Here is a 20,841-nt window from a genome sequence, read left to right as displayed (position 1 = left end):
GTGTTGCAAGTCTCACGCCTTTTGCGGGGAGCTTGCAGGGTTCTTTAAAGCCGCTGGAAACAAAGTTGCAGCTTTTCTTGGAGCAGGTCCGCTGTCCTCGGGAGTTTCTTGTCTTTTCGAAGCAGGGGCAGTCCTCAGAGGATGTCGAGGTCGCTGGTCCCTTTGGAAGGCGTCGCTGGAGCAGGATCTTTGGAAGGCAGGAGACAGGCCGGTGAGTTTCTGGAGCCAAGGCAGTTGTCGTCTTCTGGTCTTCCTCTGCAGGGGTTTTCAGCTAGGCAGTCCTTCTTCTTGTAGTTGCAGGAATCTAATTTTCTAGGGTTCAGGGTAGCCCTTAAATACTAAATTTAAGGGCGTGTTTAGGTCTGGGGGGTTAGTAGCCAATGGCTACTAGCCCTGAGGGTGGGTACACCCTCTTTGTGCCTCCTCCCAAGGGGAGGGGGTCACAATCCTAACCCTATTGGGGGAATCCTCCATCTGCAAGATGGAGGATTTCTAAAAGTTAGAGTCACCTCAGCTCAGGACACCTTAGGGGCTGTCCTGACTGGCCAGTGACTCCTCCTTGTTATTCTCATTATTTTCTCCGGCCTTGCCGCCAAAAGTGGGGCCTGGCCGGAGGGGGCGGGCAACTCCACTAGCTGGAGTGTCCTGCTGGGTTGGCACAAAGGAGGTGAGCCTTTGAGGCTCACCGCCAGGTGTGACAATTCCTGCCTGGGAGAGGTGTTAGCATCTCCACCCAGTGCAGGCTTTGTTACTGGCCTCAGAGTGACAAAGGCACTCTCCCCATGGGGCCAGCAACATGTCTCGGTTTGTGGCAGGCTGCTAAAACTAGTCAGCCTACACAGATAGTCGGTTAAGTTTCAGGGGGCACCTCTAAGGTGCCCTCTGTGGTGTATTTTACAATAAAATGCACACTGGCATCAGTGTGCATTTATTGTGCTGAGAAGTTTGATACCAAACTTCCCAGTTTTCAGTGTAGCCATTATGGTGCTGTGGAGTTCGTGTTTGACAGACTCCCAGACCATATACTCTTATGGCTACCCTGCACTTACAATGTCTAAGGTTTTATTTAGACACTGTAGGGGTACCATGCTCATGCACTGGTACCCTCACCTATGGTATAGTGCACCCTGCCTTAGGGCTGTAAGGCCTGCTAGAGGGGTGTCTTACCTATACTGCATAGGCAGTGAGAGGCTGGCATGGCACCCTGAGGGGAGTGCCATGTCGACTTACTCGTTTTGTCCTCACTAGCACACACAAGCTGGCAAGCAGTGTGTCTGTGCTGAGTGAGAGGTCTCCAGGGTGGCATAAGACATGCTGCAGCCCTTAGAGACCTTCCTTGGCATCAGGGCCCTTGGTACTAGAAGTACCAGTTACAAGGGACTTATCTGGATGCCAGGGTCTGCCAATTGTGGATACAAAAGTTCAGGTTAGGGAAAGAACACTGGTGCTGGGGCCTGGTTAGCAGGCCTCAGCACACTTTCAATTGTAAACATAGCATCAGCAAAGGCAAAAAGTCAGGGGGCAACCATGCCAAGGAGGCATTTCCTTACAATTATGCTCAATTAAGTTACACACACCTCTTGTAAGGACTCTGCACAAGTTTCAGGTGGGCGCTGGAGTGGTTGTTGAACGTTCAGAGATACAAATACTCTCCGTTTTGCATGTAGACTACCTCTGCCACTAAAAGTAAGTGAATAGAGGTGAAAAACAACCCAGCTTTTTGTAGATGTAAAAGATAGCAGATTTTCTTGCACAGATGCTTTAAGGGGTTCCATTTGTTAGCCCAAACAGTAATGGATACATCATTTCCAATCTATTGTATATTAAGTGCGAGTGTACATGTCTCAAAAAGGACTTGAATAACTTCTACAAGTTTAAGGTAACCAAACCTAGACCTCAGGGGCCAGATGCTGGCGGTCAGGGTGTCTGAGCTGGCCCTGATGCGGACCCAGAAGATCTGATCTCTGTGCAAACTTTTTGTGAGAATGTCCCAACATCAGGGAGTATCAGGGCAGTCATGTTAAAGCTGGTGCTAAAAGAACGTGGGTCATCGATACTTGCATCATCTTCCTCATAATGTATACATACGAGGCAGTGGAAGAAAAGTGTAAGCAAATATCCCAGACCAATACTCATAATGCATTGCCCTTGGGTTATGGGTACTTGGAAGTGAAATGTTGGCATTTTGCTCAGTGGCAAACAAATCAATTGTGGTAGTGCACTATTGGTAAATGTACCTTTGAAACACTTGACTCATCTCCCATTTGCCGACTTGTTGACATGTCATACTTAAATGATTATATAACCCCAGGCAGTTGGTCTGCTATCAGTTGACTAATTAGTAGTGGCCAGACGCCAAATATTTTGGCTGAGCCCCACTGCCTCTGAATGTAGTACATTAGTCATGTCTGTTTATGAGGATTAGTTTGACTGATGAACAATAAAATGTTGTGAATGCTAATCCGATGAGTTCCATCTATCTGATGTGACAAATTTGGTGTGGCATCCAGGTACCATGAAGAGTCATGAGGTTGAGCTATGCTCTCCACCTAATGAGTGAGATGTCCGTGGTAATGGTCACGAGTGGTAGCTGGTCCGGAAAAGGGCTGCCCAGCAACAAGTTCTTGCTGTTTAACTACTGAAGTGCATATGGAGTTCTGGGCTGTAACTCCGCTTGTGACGATGCATATGTAGCCTTGCATGTAGTACTATCGAAATTCATGAAGCCATCATCCCAAACAGTTGTATTTCCATCATTACCATAACAGGACTTCTTGATTTGGATAGGCTCTCAAGGTGACCGCATTTAGCACAGACCCTAGGAATGGGCCGGATCTCTTGTGGCGAGACATTGCCATGGACAGTAAGACCAGGCCTGTGTAACAGTGGCTCTGCTGTCTGCGTCCTAGGCATTGTTCTCAGCTGCTGCTTGGGCAGCAATTGTCTAATTAAGGAAAGATGTGCATGGGGTTTCTACTCAAGTGTGCAGCCATCATTCACTAAATAAATCAGGATTTAGAACGCGCGACTAATTACTTGATAGGGTATTCAGGTGCTTCAACTGCTAGACTCTTGGTAAATCCCTGTGGGAGTGTTGTAATATCTCTTTTCCCCCCATCGTAGAATTTTGAATTGCTAGTGTTTGCCACCAACCAAAAAGCGCAGGATGTAGGAGGAAATACGAGTCCTTGAAATAGAGTCAACATGTGAGCTCTGGACTAGATAATGGACTGGAAATAACTGACATTTTCTACGTTATCATCCAGCAACTTTTCGAGTTGTGAAGAAACAAGGGAGTCTGAACCATAAAAAAAAATATAAACACCACACCTGTCCTGGGTTAAAACCTTTTTATTAGGTCAGCTTCAGTGCAAAATCGAAACTTTGTTACATTATATTCTTCCCAAGAACAACTTACAGGCTAAGGCAAAGATACAGCAGATTCAAATTTACAAGGTTCATCAATTCACCAAATCGTTTGCAATATATAAATGTAGATGGGGACAATTGAAGATGGCGTCAAGAGACTTGATTTGAAACATACAGATTGCTCAAAAGGATATACTCATTCTCCACCCAAAGTTCAATATGAGCTAAACAGTCCAACCAAAAAGCAACAATTACAGAAAACGGACTGGGTTATTGTAGGACTAACAAGGAAGGAGTATGTCAAGTGTTGCATTACATTCAGCATCACACAAAAAGTGCCGTTTTGTCAAGTTATTATTCATACAGACAACACTGAAAAGTCTACAGTGGCACAAATTACAGCGCTTAAAGAAAAAAATAATACCGTAGTTAAGAGGCTTTTACAGACAAGGCCCACCTGATATAAAGAAACCTATCTTACATCACTGTTTAATTCTCAAACAGTACTCCAGTATTTTTATGTCAAGTACTTCATTTATAGAAGCAAAACTCAGAAGACACCGATTAGATCAAGACAGTGGCTAGTCTAATTTAGGGTAATTTGATTAAAAGGACGTGTCCAGTAACACAATCATGTCTAAACGCAGAGAGGCCTCTTACTTTCATAATATCAAGACCGTCTTCTGCAGCACCCAATAAAGTTCCCCCCTCGTTCTTATTCATGAAACATTCACACTAGACTGCAAATTTGCAATGTATAAGAGAAAACCACAACCAAGATTAAAATGAGAAGAAATTAGACCATGAAATTGAAATTAAGCTGTAGTTCTTTAGAAGTGGCATTTTTCAGCAGAAAGGTTAGTAAAGAAAATTCTTTTCATGAGTGCCTTAGTAGCAGCAGAAATAAGCATATCAGTTCCAAACGTGACGCTTGCAGTGTTCTACCGCCTAAAAAAGTGATCAGAAAGAAAAACAATGAATACAAGTATATGCAAACATGAATTTAATACATTTGAACAAACGTCGCTCCTTTCAGACTAATAACATTTCAAGTGAATCATATGCAGTATAAGGAATACATCTCATGGATTTAAAAATATCAAATAATAAATAGGCAACTGAAAATATATGAAGTATTGTGCAACAACTAGTCTCGAAGTGACCACTCAAGTAAACAAGCAAGCATCTAATATATATATGTTCATGCCATTTGATCCTGCTTTGGTAACTCACATTACAGGTAGATGCGGTCTCCATATTCTTGCACCAGAAGCTTGGACCATAGGTGCATTCCTTTGTTCCCAACAGATGTGCTGAGCTTTCACACGCTCCCACCTTCTGTGACGGAGAATTAACATGAAAATTCAGTTTGCAGAGAAAAATCCAGCTCTGTTCCAAAAATATAAACTCCACATGAATGTTATTTCTCATGAAGTACACAGGACTGCTATCCATCAAGCTTTCACAGCTACTTGGAGACCAATGCTCGATTGCAACTCAAACTGCTACAATGGGTGGTGTGGAGGAGTGGGGGCAAAGGAGTGAGTCCGCATCTGAAGACAAGGATCGCTCATCAGCTCTGCATAAAGACACTCTTCTCGGAAACTACAATTTCTGTTCAGATTTTGGGCCTCTCAGATGGAAGCCAGCCAACCTACACAGCCCCATACAAAATTAACAAAATATCTACGTGCAAGCTGCGTTTGTCAACAGGTCGGATTTTACAATAAGGGAGGCATCCAACCAGAAGTGCATTTAAAAATGCCTGATCAAATTACAGCAATTGGATGCCACTGTCAGGCACCACAGGATGGTAAGAACTGGGAAGTAGACACCCTAAGCTAAAGGCGGAGGTCTACTTCAGGTGCGCCTTCTTATGAGACCAAACTCTTTTGCTTCTGAAACTATTTTGCTGTTGCAAACTGGACCCTAAAAAAAAAGCTCATGAAAAACTCAATCTTCAATAAACCTCAAAACAACAGTGGACCACAAGGAAACCAGATTCCCATAATTAAGAAAAATATTGCAGACTTAAGGCATCCATGTGCTTTGGTGTTTAGCCAGTGGCTATTTATTTATTTTTGTGTTTTTTTTTTAGGTTGAGGGGGGGGGGGGGGGGGGGGGGGGGTAGAAAATGGAAGAGGACTATAAAGACCCAAAGATGTTCGATCTAGTTAAAGGAAAATGTTACTTACCCAGTAGGCACCTGCTCATGGCATGCAGTACTGTAGATTCACATGCTTTGGGTAGGTCCACCTTCAGTGCTGGACTCAGTGTTACAAGTTGTTTTTCTTTAAAAAGTCATGAGATTGAGTGACTCCTCCTCTCAGTGATAGTGCACATGGGCATAGAGTCCTTCGATTGTTTTCCCGCAGGCGGGTGGAGGTGCATGGAAAATGTCACTTACTCAGTGTACATCTGTTCATGGCATGTAGTACTGCAGATTCACATGCTATGAAAATCTCTTCCGACATCTAATGTTGGGTTGGGAGTGTTACAAGTTGTTTTTCTTTGAAGTCGTCTTTTCAGAGTCACAGGATCGAGTGACTCCTCCTCTCAGTTACAGGGCGCATAGGCATCGACTCCACGGTTAGTTTTCAGGCAAAGGGTGAAGGAAGGAGTGATAGGAGTATAAGAATATAAAGAGATGTGCAAATGTAAATACATATACATATGTACAAATGTTAAAACCTGGACTACAGGCTTCCGGGGAGGAGGGAGGGTGCATGTGAATCTGCAGTACTACATGCCACGAACGGATGTACACTGGGTAAGTGACATTTTCCGTTCAATGGCATGTGTAGCTGCAGATACCCATGCTATGCATAGACTACAAAGCAGTTAGTCCTCATAAACAATAGTGGTGGCTAGTTGTTTGAAATAGTGTTCCTAAGACAGCCTGGCCTACAGTAGCCCGTTACTGTGAAAAAACAACAAAACAATAGAGTTTTGTAATTGTATGAGAAGTTGACCATGTGGTAGCTTTACATATATCAGACATTGGTATGTTTCCTAAAACTGCCATTGATGCACCTTTCTTTCTTGTAGAATGTGCTCTAGGAGCGATTCAAAGTTTTCTCTTTGCTTTCATGTAGCATGTCCGGATGCATCTACCAATCCATCTTGCTAAGCCTTGTTTAGATAAAGGATTACCTTCATGTGGATGTTGAAAGGCAACGAAAAGTAGTTTTGTTTTTCTAAAATCTTTAGTTCTGTCAATGTAGTACATAAGTACTCTTTTGAGATCTAAGGTATGAAGAGCTCTTTCTGTCACAGAGTCTAGCTGTGGAAAGAAGACTAGCAATTCCACTGTTTGGTTGATGTGAAAAGGAGATACTACTTTGGTAGAAATTTTGGATTTGTCTCAAGTACAACTTTATGTTTGTATACTTGGAAGAAAGGTTCTTCAAGAGTGAACGCCTGTATTTCACCAACTCTCCGTAAAGTAGTAATAACTACAAGGAACACAACTTTCCATGTTAAAAATTGAATTTGACAAGAGTGCATGGGTTCAAAAGGTGGGCCCATAAGTCTGGTAAGTACAATATTTAAATTCCAGGAACAAACGGGTGGTGTTCTGGGTGGAATAATGTGTTTTAGTCCTTCCATGAAGGCTTTAATAACAGGAACTCTGAATAGAGAAGTGTGTTGAATAGTTTGTAAATAAGCAGATATTGTAGTAAAGTGGATTTTGATGGATGGTAAAGCTAAATTTGATTTCTGCAAATGAAGAAAATATAGCATAGAATATATTGTATAGATGCTGTAAGTGGTTCAGTGTTTTTAGATTGACAGTAGTAGACAAATCTTTTCCACTTGTTTGTGTAACATTGTCTAGTAGTAGGTTTACATGCTTGTTTACTTCCATACATTCTGATGGAAGCTTTAGGTAACCAAATTCTAAGACTTCAGGAGACAAATCGCCAGATTGAGAGCACTGGGGTTTGGGTGACTTATCTGACCTTTGTTCTGTGTGAAGTCTAGTCTATTTAGGAGTTTGGAATGAGGTACTACGGACAGATCTAGGAGTGTTGTGTACCAATGCTGACGTGCCCACATTGGAGCTAGGAGTATCATGGGGAGTGATATTTGACGTAGTCTGCTGACCAGAAAGGGAAGGAGTGGGAGAGGGGGAAAAACGTAAGCAAATACCCCTGTCTAATTGATCCATAGACAATTGCCCTTGGATAGGGGATTTGGGTGTCTGGATGCAAATTTTTGGCATTTTGCGTTTGCTTGTTGCAAGTAGGTCTATTTCTGGTGTCCCCCACTTTTGAAAGTACTTTTGAAGTACTTGGGGCTGAATCTCCCATTCGTGAGTTTGTTGGTGATTCCTGCTTAGGAAATCTGCCAGCTGATTGTCTATCCCTGGAATCTATTGTGCGAACAGATGAATGTTGTCTGTTTTTATAAGAACAGTCTTCTGTTTGAGAAGAGGCTGAAAAGCTTTTAGGGCAAGAAATACAGCTAATAATTCTAGGTGGTTTATGTGAAACGGTTTCTGTTTGGCATCCTTTTCCCCTTGAATGGTATGATTGTTGAGATGAGCTCCCCAACCTATCATGGATGCGTCTGTTGTGATTATGGTCTGAGGCACAGGGTCTTGAAACGACCGCCCCTTTATTAGATTGTCGTGATTTCATCATTGAAGGGACATGCGTGTCTGCCAGTCCATCAACACTAGATCTTGAAGTTGACCGTGTGCCTCAGACCATGGTTGTGAGAGACACTGTTGTAAGGGCCTCATGTTTAGTCTTGCATGTGGAACTATAGCTATGCAAGATGCCATCATCCCTAGAATTTTCCAGTATATTGTTGATTTGGCTATATTTGTGGCATGAGATTTTGGAAAGCTTGTATCCTTTGTGTATTTGGATATGCTAGGGCTATGAGTATTTAGAATAGCACCTAGGTAAGGTTGCACTAGTGCTGGTTGAAGGTGTGATTTTAGGTAATTGAGAATGAACCCTCGTGTATATAGTGTTTGTATCACATACAAAGTGGGTTCTTGGGATTGTGTAAAATTGCTTGATTTTATTAGCCAATCGTCTAGTTATGGAAGGACATGAATGTGTTGTCTTGTTAAGTAAGCTGCTACTACTGCTAGACATTTTGTGAACACTCTTGGAGCTGTTATGCCGAATGGCAAAACTTTGAATTGGTAATGTTTTCCTGCTATAACGAACCAGAGGTATTTTCTGTGAGCTGGATGGATGGGTATGTGGAAAAATGCATCTTTGAGGTCTAAAGCAGTCATGTTATCCTGTTTTTGTAGTAGTGGAATGACATCCTGCAGAGTTAGCATGTGAAAATGTTCTGACAGGATATACAGATTGAGAGGCCTGAGGGTGCCATGTTTTTTGGGAATGAGGAAGTATAGTAAATATACTCCTGTTCCCTGTTGAGAATGTGGAACCTATTCTATTGCTTGTTTTAATAGTAGAGATGATACCTCTTTTTGCAGCAGAACGTTGTGTTCTGGGGACAATTTCTGGTGCCGTTGTGTTATGTTTGGAGGGGTGGAGATTAATTCTAGGCAATAGCCATTGTGGATAATTGATAACACCCAGTTGTCAGTGGTGATATTTTGCCAAGGAGAGTGGAATTGCTGTAGTCTTCCTCCACAGGAGACATGTGGAGTGGAGGGGTGAGAAGGAAGTCACTGCTTAGATGGTGTAGTGGTTTGTTTTGAGGATTGGAACTTGCCTCGGTTCCTGAAATATTGTCCTCTGTGGGACTCTCCAAATACCCCTCTGATATTGAGTTTGTTGTCCCTGCTTTCTCTGGGAGGTAGATGCGTCAGAGGATTGTGGCTTAAATCCTCCTCTAAACTGTGGTCTGCGAAAGGAGCCTCTACATGGTGTAGTAAATAATGCTCCCATTGCCTTACCAGTGTGAGTCTTCTCAGTTTCTCTATAGTGGTGTCTACTTCAGGACCAAACAGATGTTTCTTATTAAAAGGCATGTTAAGTACTGCCTGTTGTATTTCTGGTTTAAAACCAGGAGCGCAGCCATGCATGCCTTCTAATTGTAATGCCAGTGTTGAAGCTTCTTGCTGCTGTATCAGCAGCATCAAGGGTAGACCTTATTTGGTTATTACTTATAGCCGGTCCCTCTTCTACCACCTGTTGCACCCTTTTCTGATGCTCTTTTGGGAGGTGCTGTATAATATCTTGAATCTCATCCCAATGGGCTCTATCATATCTAGCTAGCAGTGCCCGAGAATTGACAATTCTCCATTGGTTAGCCGCTTGTGTGGCTACCCTTGCCAGCATCATCAAATTTTCTACTTTCCTTATCAGGAGGAGGAGCGTCTCCTGATGACTGGCTGTTAGCTCTTTCTGGCCGCGCTGACTACCAATGAGTCCGGAGTAACCTTGTGTGTTATATAGCCTGGGTCCGTAGGGGCAGGTTTATATTTTTTGTCAGTTCTATGAGTAATGACTCTAGCTTTGACAGGTTCACTAAAAATGTGAACAGCATGTTTAACCATTCTAGGCAACATTGGGAGACACTGGTATCTGGAGTGAGTGGAAGACAGTGTTGAATCGAAAATTCTTCCAGGGGTGCATAAGCACCCCATGATAAGCCACTGCCCTAGAGACTGAGTGTAAGCAGTAGTGTCTTCTGGTGGTGATGGTTTGGAGGGGTAGAGGTCAGGATCATTATCTGGAATGGGATCAGGATCATAGAGATCCCATGGGTCCACTGTATCTCCATGAAAGTATAAGGAGCATGTCGGAGAAGGCAGTGGTGGTGGTCTATTGAGATGAAAAGAAAGTTGTGGAGGAGAAGTAGGGAGAGGAGCTGGTTTCTCCTTTTTTTCTGCACTTTTGCTGTTGGTTGAGCAGAATCTAGCTCTTCTAGAAAGGCCAGCTTTCTTTTAGTGTTTAAGGGAGGTGCAGTGAGGATTCAACCAGTGTCCTTATGTATATGGATTCTCAATTGTCTTTCATCCCTAACCTCCAATATTGGCTCAATCTCAGTCTCTTCTTCTGAAGCTTTGTGAGATTCTTGCATGGGCTCTGAGATTTGCTTTAGTTTCTCGAAAGTCCTTGTTCGTCTGTGGATGAGGATTTTTTCGGCTCCGAGGTTTAGATCTTTTTTGGTCACGAAAAAGAAGTTGGTTGTTTCAGCTCCGAAGCAGGGTGTCGAATTTGACTCCAGAGAGTGAGGGCATTTACTGGAGTCCAAGGTGAAAGTTTTAACCGACTTGCTCGACTCCTTAATGGATGGAGGAGTGGCCTTTTTCGGCGCCGATCCGGAAGGTCAGTCGCCAGTCTTTCTTTGGGTTAAACCATGGCCTTCCGGAAGTGATGTACCAAAGGCCTTCGGTTGTTTTTTATATGACGGAGTAGGGGCAGAAGTATACTCGCATGCTAGCCAGCCGTGATGGGTCTATCAACTTCCAAGTCTTGTTCGGAGTCAGTGTCTCGGATGGAGACTGCGGTCTGCACCTTCTCTTCCTCCATGGCGTCGAGATGTTCAGTGCTCTTGGATGCCATTTCTAGTCTTCGGGTGCTGCGATCTCTTAAGGTCTTCTTTGATTGAAACGATCGACAGGCTTCGCAATCTTCCTCTCGATGGTCCAGAGAAAGGCATAAATTACAAACCAGGTGTTAGCCTGTATATGGGTACTTTGCGTAGCACCGAGGGCAGAACCGAAATGGAGTCCGAGCCATCAGGCTTTCCACGTGCTAAGCCTGAACAGGCCAGAGTCAGGCACACGCAGCCTGAAGGGCGAAATTTAGATTCCAATGGAACTACTGGTTCAATGCTAGATGGGAAACGCAATAGAAACAATACCGACGAATATCTAGGTTTTCTAAGGTTTTCCGATTCAAAATCTCAGAGCGAGGGGAAACCTGTCCTAACCAGACAGCAGAGAGAAAACAGTCTAACTATGGAGTTGATGCCCATGCGCACTGTACCCGAGAGGAGGAGTCACTCGATCCCGTGACTCCAAAAAGATTTCTTCAAAGAACAACAACCTGTAACACTCCGAGCCAAACGCTAGACGTCGGAAGAGATATGCATAGCATGTGTATCTGCAGCTATACATGCCATCGAACATTTATATATATTATATAGTATATAAAAAGAACATCCATGCAGTGTATATAGATATGTATAATATTTGTAGAAGAAGCTTACTACAATGACTGCAGGCTTTAGGGGAGAAGGGAGGATGCTACAGCACTACATGCCACAAACAGATGTCTACTGGGTAAGTAACATTTTCCGTTCAATGGCATGTGTGGCTGTAGATACACACGTTTTGCATAGACTGTAAAAGCAGTCCCCTCCCAGTAAGTGGTGGCCAGTCTGTGGGAGTTGGAGTAGCCTGAAATAGTGTCCTGAGCACTGCCTGGCAAACATTTGCTTGTTGGCAAGCTAAAACATCTACACAATAGTGCGTGTGTGTGTGGTGTAGACCAAGAAGCAGCTTTACAAATATCTGCTATTGGAAGGTTTCTCAAAAACGCCACAGATGAACCTTTTTTGGTAGAATGTACTCTAGGAGTTGTAGGTAACTGTCTTTTAGCTTTCAGATAAAAAGTTGGAATAGCATGATGCAAGTTTATTCAATTTTCTGAAATTAGATTGCCTTAGTTAGGCACTGAAAATGCTACAAAAAGCTGTTTAGATTTACTAAAGCTTTTAGTCCTGTCAATGTAATACATGAGCTCGTTTAACATCTAGTGCGAGCAAGGCTCTTCCAGCAACTGAGTCTGGCTGTGAAAAAAAAAACACAGGTAACTCAGTGGATTGGATAATGTGAAATGATGAAACTACTTTTAGGAGAAATGTAGGCTTTGTCCTAAGGACTACTCTATCTCTATGCACTTCTACAGGAAAAGCTTCTAATTCACTTACACATTAAAAAGGCAACTTTCCCTGAAAGAAATTGCAAAGAATTGCAAAGAACAATAGTAGTGCATGGGTTCAAATGGTGGACCCATAAGCCTAGTAAGGACAATATTAAGGTTCCATACTGAGATGGAGAAACCCTAGATGGAATAACCCTCTTAAGTCCTCCATCAACGCTTTAATTGCAGGAATTCTGAAAAAGGAAATATGTTGTCTGTTTTGCAGGTAAGCAGCTATAGCTGCTAAATGAAGTCTAATAGACGAGTATGTAAATGTAGCAGATAAACAATGTATTGCACTGATGCTTGGAGTGGATCAATGTATTTAGGTTGACAGTAGTATACAAAATGTTTCCATTTTGCAGAAGAACGTGGTCTAGTTGTAGGTTTACGTGCCTCTAGGAATGTCAATACATTCGGAAGGAAGTTGTAAATGTCCAAACTGTAGGACTTCAGGAGCCATATCGCAAAATTGGGTGGTTTGGGGTGTGGATGTCTGATTTGACCTTTGTTTTGAGTCAAAAGGTCTGGTCGGTTAGGAAGTTTCTGGTGGGGAACTCTGACAGATCCAATAGTGTTGTGTCCCAAGGTTGACGTGCCCATGCAGGGGCTACAAGGATTGTGGTGAGTGATGTTTGTTTGCGAACCAGATAGAGAATGAGTGGGCGAGGCAGAAAAGTGTAAGCAAATATCCATGACCAATTAATTCATAGAGCAATGCCCTTGGACTGAGGGTGTGGGTATCGGGACGTGAAGTTTTGACATTTTGAATTTTCTACGGTGGTGAAGAGATCTATTTCTGGTGTTCTCAAGCGGTAAAAATATTGGTGAAGTACTTGTAGGTGAAGTTCCCATTTATGGACTTGTTGCTGCATCCTTCTTGGGAGGTCTTCAAACTGATTGTTCATCCCTGGGAGATCTGCCAGTAACTAAATGTGATTGTGAATTGCCCACTTTCAAATTGTCTGAGCTAGGACAATTGAGCTGAGTCTCTGTCCAGTTAACAGTTCTTCTGATGGATACAACTACCTGTGGATTCCTCACCTAATGAATAGAGTCCCAAAGCAGTACCACGCCTGGCGGTGGGTGCCTAAATGGTCAAACCAAGAAATCCTGCAGCACTGACCGTGCAAAATGGCCGTCCCTTCTAACCTCAGAATCCAAACAGTAATGTTTTGCAAAAGTGTGAAGGGACGACCAAGTTGCGGCCTTGCAGATGTCGACCACAGGAACACCTCTGGCCAAGGCCGAAGTGGCCGACTTAGCTCTGGTGGAATGAGCTCTAATGCCCTCAGGAGGATCCTTCTTTGCCAAAGAGTAACAGATTTTAATGCAAAGAACAACCCACCTGGATAGTGTTCTCTTGTGGACTGCCTTTCCTCTCCTCTTGCCCACGTATCCAATAAACAGCTGATCCTCCAGCCTGAAATCCTTTGTTCTATCAATAAACAAGCTCAACGCCCTCTTTGGGTCCAGACGGTGCAGTCTTTCTTCCTCTTTGGAAGGATGAGGCAGAGGATAGAACGTGGACAAAGTAATTGCCTGAGCCAAATGGAAAGGTGAAACAACCTTCGGGAGGAAAGCAGCCTTGGTCCTCAACACCACCTTATCCCCATAAAAAGTTGTATAAGGGGGCTTTACTGATAAGGCCTGCAACTCACTCACTCTCCTTGCTGATGTTATAGCTATCAGGAAGACTGTTTTTAAAAACAAATACCTTAAGGGGCAAGAATGCATAGGTTCAAAAGGGGACCCCATAAGGAAAGTCAGGACCAAGGACAAATCCCATTGCGGCATAACGAATGGTTTTGGAGGATATTTATTTAGAAGACCTTTCAAGAATCTGATAATAGGGGATTTAAATAAAGATGGTTGGTCTGGAAGACATATGAAGGCTGACAAGGCCGATAAATAACCCTTAATGGTAGCCACTGCACAACCTTTCTGCGCTAGAGACAGAGCAAAAGACAAAACGTCCGATAGATGAGCATGTAAGGGATCAATCTGCCTCTCTCCACACCACGCAACAAATTTAGACCATCTATTAGCGTAGATAGATTTAGTGGAGTGTCGCCTGGCCGCTAATATAACATCCACTACCTCAGGCGGGAGAGAGAAAGAACTCCGGTTGCCCCGTTCAATCTCCAGGCATGTAGGTGCAGACTCTGGAGGTTGGGGTGTAAAACCTGCCCCTGCGACAGCGAGAGGAGGTCTGCCCTGAGAGGGAGACGGAGCGGAGGGCACATTGAGAGTTGGAGAAGGTCGGAGTACCATACCCTCCTTGGCCAATCCGGAGCTATTAGGATGACTAGGGCCCGGTCCAGGCGAATCTTCCTCAATACTCGAGGAATCAAGGGTATGGGAGGAAACGCGTAAAGCAACTGGCCGCACCAGGTTATTTGAAACGCGTCCCCCAACGCTCCCAGCATCGGATACTGGAGACTGCAGAATAACGGACAATGCGCGTTCTCTCGAGTGGCAAACAGATCTACCCGAGGAAACCCCCACCTCTGGAAGATTAAACGGACTTGATCTGGATGGAGACGCCACTCGTGGTCTGCCGAGAATTGGCGACTGAGACTGTCCGCACGCACGTTTAAGACTCCGGCCAGATGGTTTGCTATCAAGCAAATCCGATGGTCCTTTGCCCAGGACCATAGTCGAAGAGCATCTCTGCAGAGAAGGTACGACCCCACTCCTCCCTGCTTGTTTATGTACCACATCGTGGTAGTATTGTCCGTTAGGACCTGTACCGACTGACCACGAAGGGAAGGGAGGAAGGCCTTGAGAGCCAGACGTACAGCCCGTAACTCTAACAGATTGATGTGAAACATCTGTTCCTCTGGAGACCAAAGGCCTTTGATCTCCAGATCCCCCAGATGAGCTCCCCACCCTAGAGTGGAAGCATCCGTTATGACTGTGGCCACTGGTGGCGACTGCTCGAACGGCTTTCCTTGTGAAAGATTGTTGCTTGCAATCCACCACTTCAAATCCACAGCAGCATCTCTGGAGATCTTGACAGTACTCTCTAGATCCCCTTTGTGTTGAGACCACTGCCTTCGGAGGCACCACTGAAGAGCCCTCATGTGCCAGCGAGCATGCATGACCAACAGAATGCAGGAGGCAAACAGACCGAGCAGACGAAGGACCTTGAGGACTGGAACTACCGCTCCATTTCGAAACATTGGAACCAAATCCTGAATATCTTGAATCCGCTGAGGCGGAGGAAAGGCCCGACCCAATGTTGTATCCAGCACTGCCCCTATGAACAGGAGGCGCTGAGAGGGCTCTAGGTGAGATTTGGGCTCGTTCACCGAAAACCCCAGGTCGAACAACAACTGGGTTGTTGACTGCAGATGATGCGACACAAGCTCCGGGGACTTGGCTTTGATCAACCAGTCGTCCAAGTAAGGGAATACTGCTATCCCCTTCCTTCTGAGTTCTGCCGCAACCACCGACATCACCTTCGTGAAGACTCGAGGTGCTGAAGTAAGACCGAACGGAAGGACCGCAAACTGATAGTGCTGCGATCCCACCACAAACCGGAGATACTTCCTGTGTGACTTGAGTATCGGGATATGAAAGTAAGCATCCTGCAAGTCGACAGACACCATCCAGTCTTCCTTGTTCAACGCCAAAAGCACCTGTGCTAGGGTCAGCATCTTGAACTTTTCCTGCTTGAGGAACCAATTCAAGATCCTCAGGTCCAGGATTGGTCTCAAACGACCATCCTTCTTGGGAATCAGGAAATACCTTGAGTAACATCCTCGACCCCTTTCCTGCTCTGGGACCAACTCCACCGCGCCCTTTGAAAGGAGGGCTTGTACCTCCTGTTCTAGCAACAGGAGGTGTTCTTCTGAACAATAAGAAGGGCGGGGCGGGATGAGGGGCGGGAACTCCCGAAAGGGAAGGGTGTAGCCTTTTCCCACAATACTGAGAACCCAAGTGTCCGTTGTAACAGTCTTCCATTTGGTGAGAAAATGCTGTAATCTTCCCCCTACAGGAGAGGAGTGAGTGGGAAATGGTGGAAGCCTAAGGCTGCTTCCCCTGCTGCACCCCGCCAGAGGATGAGGAAGAGGCAGAGTGCTGCTGAGAGGCTCCTCTGGTGCGGACCCTACCTCTCCCTCTAAAAGATCTATAGGGATGGGAAGAGGCAGGTTGCTGATATCTTCCCCGAAAGGAAGAGGAGGAAGAGCCACGCCCAAATCCACGAAACCTCCTGAAAAATCTGGAAGAGGCCGTGGAAGAAGGAGCTTGGAGCCCTAACGACTTAGCCGTGGCCCTGCTCTCCTTAAAACGTTCCAAGGCCGAATCAGCCTTGGCTCCAAACAGTTTGTCCCCATCAAACGGGAGATCCAACAATGTGGACTGTACATCCGCAGAAAAGCCCGAGTTACGGAGCCAGGCCTGCCTCCTTGCCACCACAGTTGTGCCCATTGCTCTGGCCACCGAGTCAGTCGTATCCAGTCCAGTCTGGATAATCTGGGTCGCAGCAGCCTGGGCATTTGAAACAACATCCAAAAGACCCTGGGGAAGCTCTGTAAATGAGGAGGAAATGTCATCCATCAGAGCATGAATATACCTCCCCAGGATACAGGTTGCGTTGGTGGCCTTCAACGCCAGACTGCAGGACGAAAAAATCTTCTTGGACTGCGCCTCCAGTTTCTTTGAATCTCTGTCCCCAGGCACCGTCGGGAAAGAACCAGGCGCTGACTTGGATGAACAGGAGGCCTGCACTACCAAGCTCTCTGGCGTAGGGTGCCTAGACAGAAAACCAGGGTCAGTTGGAGCCGCCCGATACCTCCTGGCCACGGCTCTGAACTGCTGGGGAAGATGCCGGCCTCTTCCACACCTCTAACACCGGATCCAGCAGAGCGTCATTAAATGGCAAAAGAGGCTCCGCCGCAGCTGAGGCCGGATGTAGTACCTCTGTTAGAAGGTTTTGTTTTGCCTCCACCACCGGCAAAGGCAGGTCCAAAAAACTAGCTGCCTTCCGTACCACTGCGTGAAAGGAAGCAGCCTCCTCAGTATATTCTCCCGGGGACGAAAGATCCCACTCAGGGGAAGTGTCCAGCCCACTGGCCGACTCCAGACCACGCAGCCCATCACCCGAGTCCTCTAGCTCTCCTTCCTCCAGGGCTCGTTGGTACTCCTGCTCCTCTAATACACGTAGAGCACGTCTCCTCGAATGAAGCCGTTGCTCAATACGCGGAGTCGACAATGCCTCCGCCGAAGTCGAAGATCTTCAGAAGCTACCGACGCCGTGTCCGGCGCCACAGGTAACTTCGGCGCCGACGAAAGAGCAGTCGAAGCAGATGGACCCACCGGAGTCACAGGCCGAAATCCCGACGTCGACGGGATGGAAATCCCCGGGGCCAATCCCTCTGAAGCCACCGGAGCGGCCACCGGCGCCGAGCCCACGTTCCCAAAAGGGAGAAAGGGCATAAAGGGTGCCGGCCAAAGAGGCGCAGGATCACCCAATGAAAAGGCCAAAGGCCCAGCCGGAGCACCCCCTGGAGCCATCTGTTGGAAGATGGCATACATCGCATTCAAGAATGCGGAACTATCGGCTCCAGGGGTGGGAAAAACCGGATACTGGGGTGCCTGTCTCGGAGGCGACCCCGAAGGATGCGGCGTAACCGTGGGACTGATCTCCCATGTCCTTCGGCGCCGATCCGAAGACCTGGAACGAGTCTCCTTGCTTGAATGACGCCGAGATTCTCTACGGCGCCGGGAGTCTCGATGACGCCGATGTCTTGGCGAAGAAGACTTCTTGCGATGCTTCTCTTTTTTCGATTTCGCCATAAACAGCTTCGCCTCACGTTCCTTGAGGGCCTTTGGATTCATGTGCTGGCATGAATCACAAGTCGAGACGTCGTGGTCGGAGCTCAAACACCAAAGGCAGTCGGAATGAGGATCCGTCACTGACATCTTGCCTCCACACTCACGACAAGGCTTGAATCCAGACTTTCTCTGCGACATTATTACCACAGAGAAAGACTACGCAGCAAAAATACACTGTAACCACAAAAGTAACAGTTGCTCCCTTGAAGATAACCGTTTCGAATGCACGGAAAAAAGGGAACTGACGTCGGCACGTCGTCGAGGACCTCTTATTGCCTGTATGACGTCAGACGGCGTCGCGTGGGCTAGAGTGACGTCCTCGTCGACGTGCAGAGACTAGGAAGAAGATTTCCGTCGAATGCTGGCGCCATGGGAGAATTCATTAGGTGAGGAATCCACAGGTAGTTGTATCCATCAGAACCATTATGTGAGAGTTGTGGCAGTAATGCTCCGAGTGCTAGAAAGATTGCTAGTAACCTAGTAACTCAAAGTAGTTGATGTGATAAGTTTGTTGAATGGGATCCCATCTGCCTTGTATTGTAAGGATGGTGTCCCATTGGGCCCCTTCATACCTTGCCAGTAGTGCCTGAGATTTAGCAATTTTCCAATGATTTGTAGCTGGAGCAGCAACCCTTTTGCCCGCTGCGTCCAATTTTTTGCTCTCCTTATCAGGTGGAGGAGCATCTCCAGTGGACTATTAGTACACTTTTGTGGCACACTTACAACTATAGAATCTGGAGGTAGTTGTGATTTTATAAATGTTGGATCCAAGGGTGCAGCTTTACAAAAAGTGGACCCTTGGTGTAATGACTCTTGCCCTAACACGTTCTTTGAAAATCTCTGTGGCATGCCTAAGCATATCTGGCAGCCTGGGTAAGAACTGATACTTTAACCAGCACTTCTAAAGAGTCAAAGAGGAAACCCTCTTCGATAGAGTCAGTGTGCATATGTATATTATGGTATGATGCTGCCCTTGCAATAACCTGGTTGCATGCTGTTGTATCCTCATGGGGTGAAGGCCTTGCTGGATATAGATCAGGGTAATTAGGAAGTATGGGATCTACATCTTATGGAACATCACCTAAGTCATCTCTATGAGGTGAGGATGACCCTAGTGGAGCGAATTGTGGCTGTATGAAGGATTTAGGAGATTGTGGTGGAATAGGAGGAAGTACAGGAGAGTAAGGTGGAGAAGGCTGCGGTTGTCTGTCGACACTTTTTTTTTTTAAGAAGGAAGAGCAGTGTCCAATGTTTTTTTGAAGAAATGGTTTTCCTGTTCCCTTTTGTATATGAATCTTGCGCTGACGAGCGTCCATGACTTCCAAAATGGGCTCCACTGGTAAAGTCCCTTCAGCTGAAATTGTGAAGCCTTTGATGAGCATAATTTTAGATTCCGAAACTCTGCATTGAAGTCTTTTTTCGAACCAAAGGTGTCTGCTCTGAAGCAGATGTTGAAGCCTGCTTTTTCAGAGCCAAAGTGCTCCAATCGAAAGAGACTCAATCCTATTATTGGTGGGGATGGTATTGAGTCTGGTTGGTGCCGAAGACATCTTGGTCTTTGCAAATTTCAGTAACAGACTGTGGGGCATCCAAATGTAATTTTCGGATCCTACCATGGCCCAAAGGCAGTGGTGGACAAATGACCAGCTTGGAAGTCTTTTTCAACAACTTTATGTGCGAAGAGGGGGCTGGTTACTCACGTACTGTGCTGTGGGATCAGTGTCTTCGACGCCATCTTTAACTACTGCACTCTTCGGTCCCAGAGTCTTGTCTTTATGTTCCAGGGACAAGCACAATTTTCACACGAAGTGTTGATCTGTGTGCAGAAACTTGGAGTGGCATTGAGGACAGTACCTAACCGGAGTTTGTTCCATTAGTCCAGCATTTTTTGGCAGCACTTGACAGAATATGCACACGAAGGGTTTGGATGCCCTTAAGGGCGTAGAACTGACCCAGACTCTGCAAACTGGATCGATTAGTTTAGGTGTGGAAACACACGATCGAAACAGAAATACTGTACCATCGTCAAGACAGAAAAGAAAGTTCGAAAGAGACCAAACCGAGATCTACCGGATTAAGAGTAAACCTGTCTAAACCAGACGGCGGATAGAAAAATCTAACAAAAAAACTCAATGCCCATGTGCACTATTACTATTACTGAGAGTGAAAGAGTCACTCAATCACGTGACTCGCAAAGATTCTTTGAAGAAAAATAACTTGTAACACTCGGAGCCCAACACTAGATAGTGGACTTATGCAAAGCATGTGTATCTACAGCCACACATACCATCAACACTTAACAGAGGATTAGTGCCAGAGGTCCCACTACATCTCCCAAAGTGTTGTCTAAAAGCTCAGGTGTTGCCAACTCAAGATCTACTCACTCCATGCAAATGTTACCCGATTTTACACATGAACAACCTTGCCCACCCCAGTATGGTCAGGGTTAAGAACTGAATTACTCAAGCAATGTGGGCAAAACCTTACTTACAGAGGGCGTGAGAGTGGCAGATACTCAGAAACCAAACTGCATTTAAAGCGTTACTTACTAGGCGTGCTGATAAATACCCCTTTACCCATAACATGTATTTATTTAGATTCTGTATGGTAAAGCTGTAGTAAACATTTGTATAAAATTTGCACATGGAAGCCTTAACTTTAAGTGAGAAAGAGAAAAAAAAAAAAAAAGAGAAAAAAAAAGAGAAAAAAAAAGAGAAAAAAAAAAGAGAAAAAAAAAGAGAAAAAAAAAGAGAAAAAA

At 45.3% G+C, this 20,841-nt stretch overlaps 1 protein-coding gene across 1 annotated transcript in view; it reads right to left on the bottom strand.

The window, feature by feature from the left end:
• Window positions 1-3,335: 3,335 nt before the first annotated feature.
• PSAP (prosaposin) overlaps window positions 3,336-20,841 on the bottom strand; it is a 278,471-nt gene continuing 260,965 nt past the window's right edge. Inside the window, exons 13-14 of the mRNA XM_069240560.1 lie at window positions 4,603-4,707; window positions 3,336-4,317 (exon numbers count right to left, since the gene is read on the bottom strand). Of these exons, the coding sequence (XP_069096661.1) occupies window positions 4,282-4,317; window positions 4,603-4,707 (141 nt within the window). The 3' untranslated portion in view covers window positions 3,336-4,281. The remainder of the gene's footprint in view (window positions 4,318-4,602; window positions 4,708-20,841) is intronic.

This window comes from Pleurodeles waltl, chromosome 6 (assembly GCF_031143425.1).
Source record: "Pleurodeles waltl isolate 20211129_DDA chromosome 6, aPleWal1.hap1.20221129, whole genome shotgun sequence".
Taxonomy (NCBI): domain Eukaryota; kingdom Metazoa; phylum Chordata; class Amphibia; order Caudata; family Salamandridae; genus Pleurodeles; species Pleurodeles waltl.
This window is presented reverse-complemented; position numbering and strand designations above follow the sequence as displayed.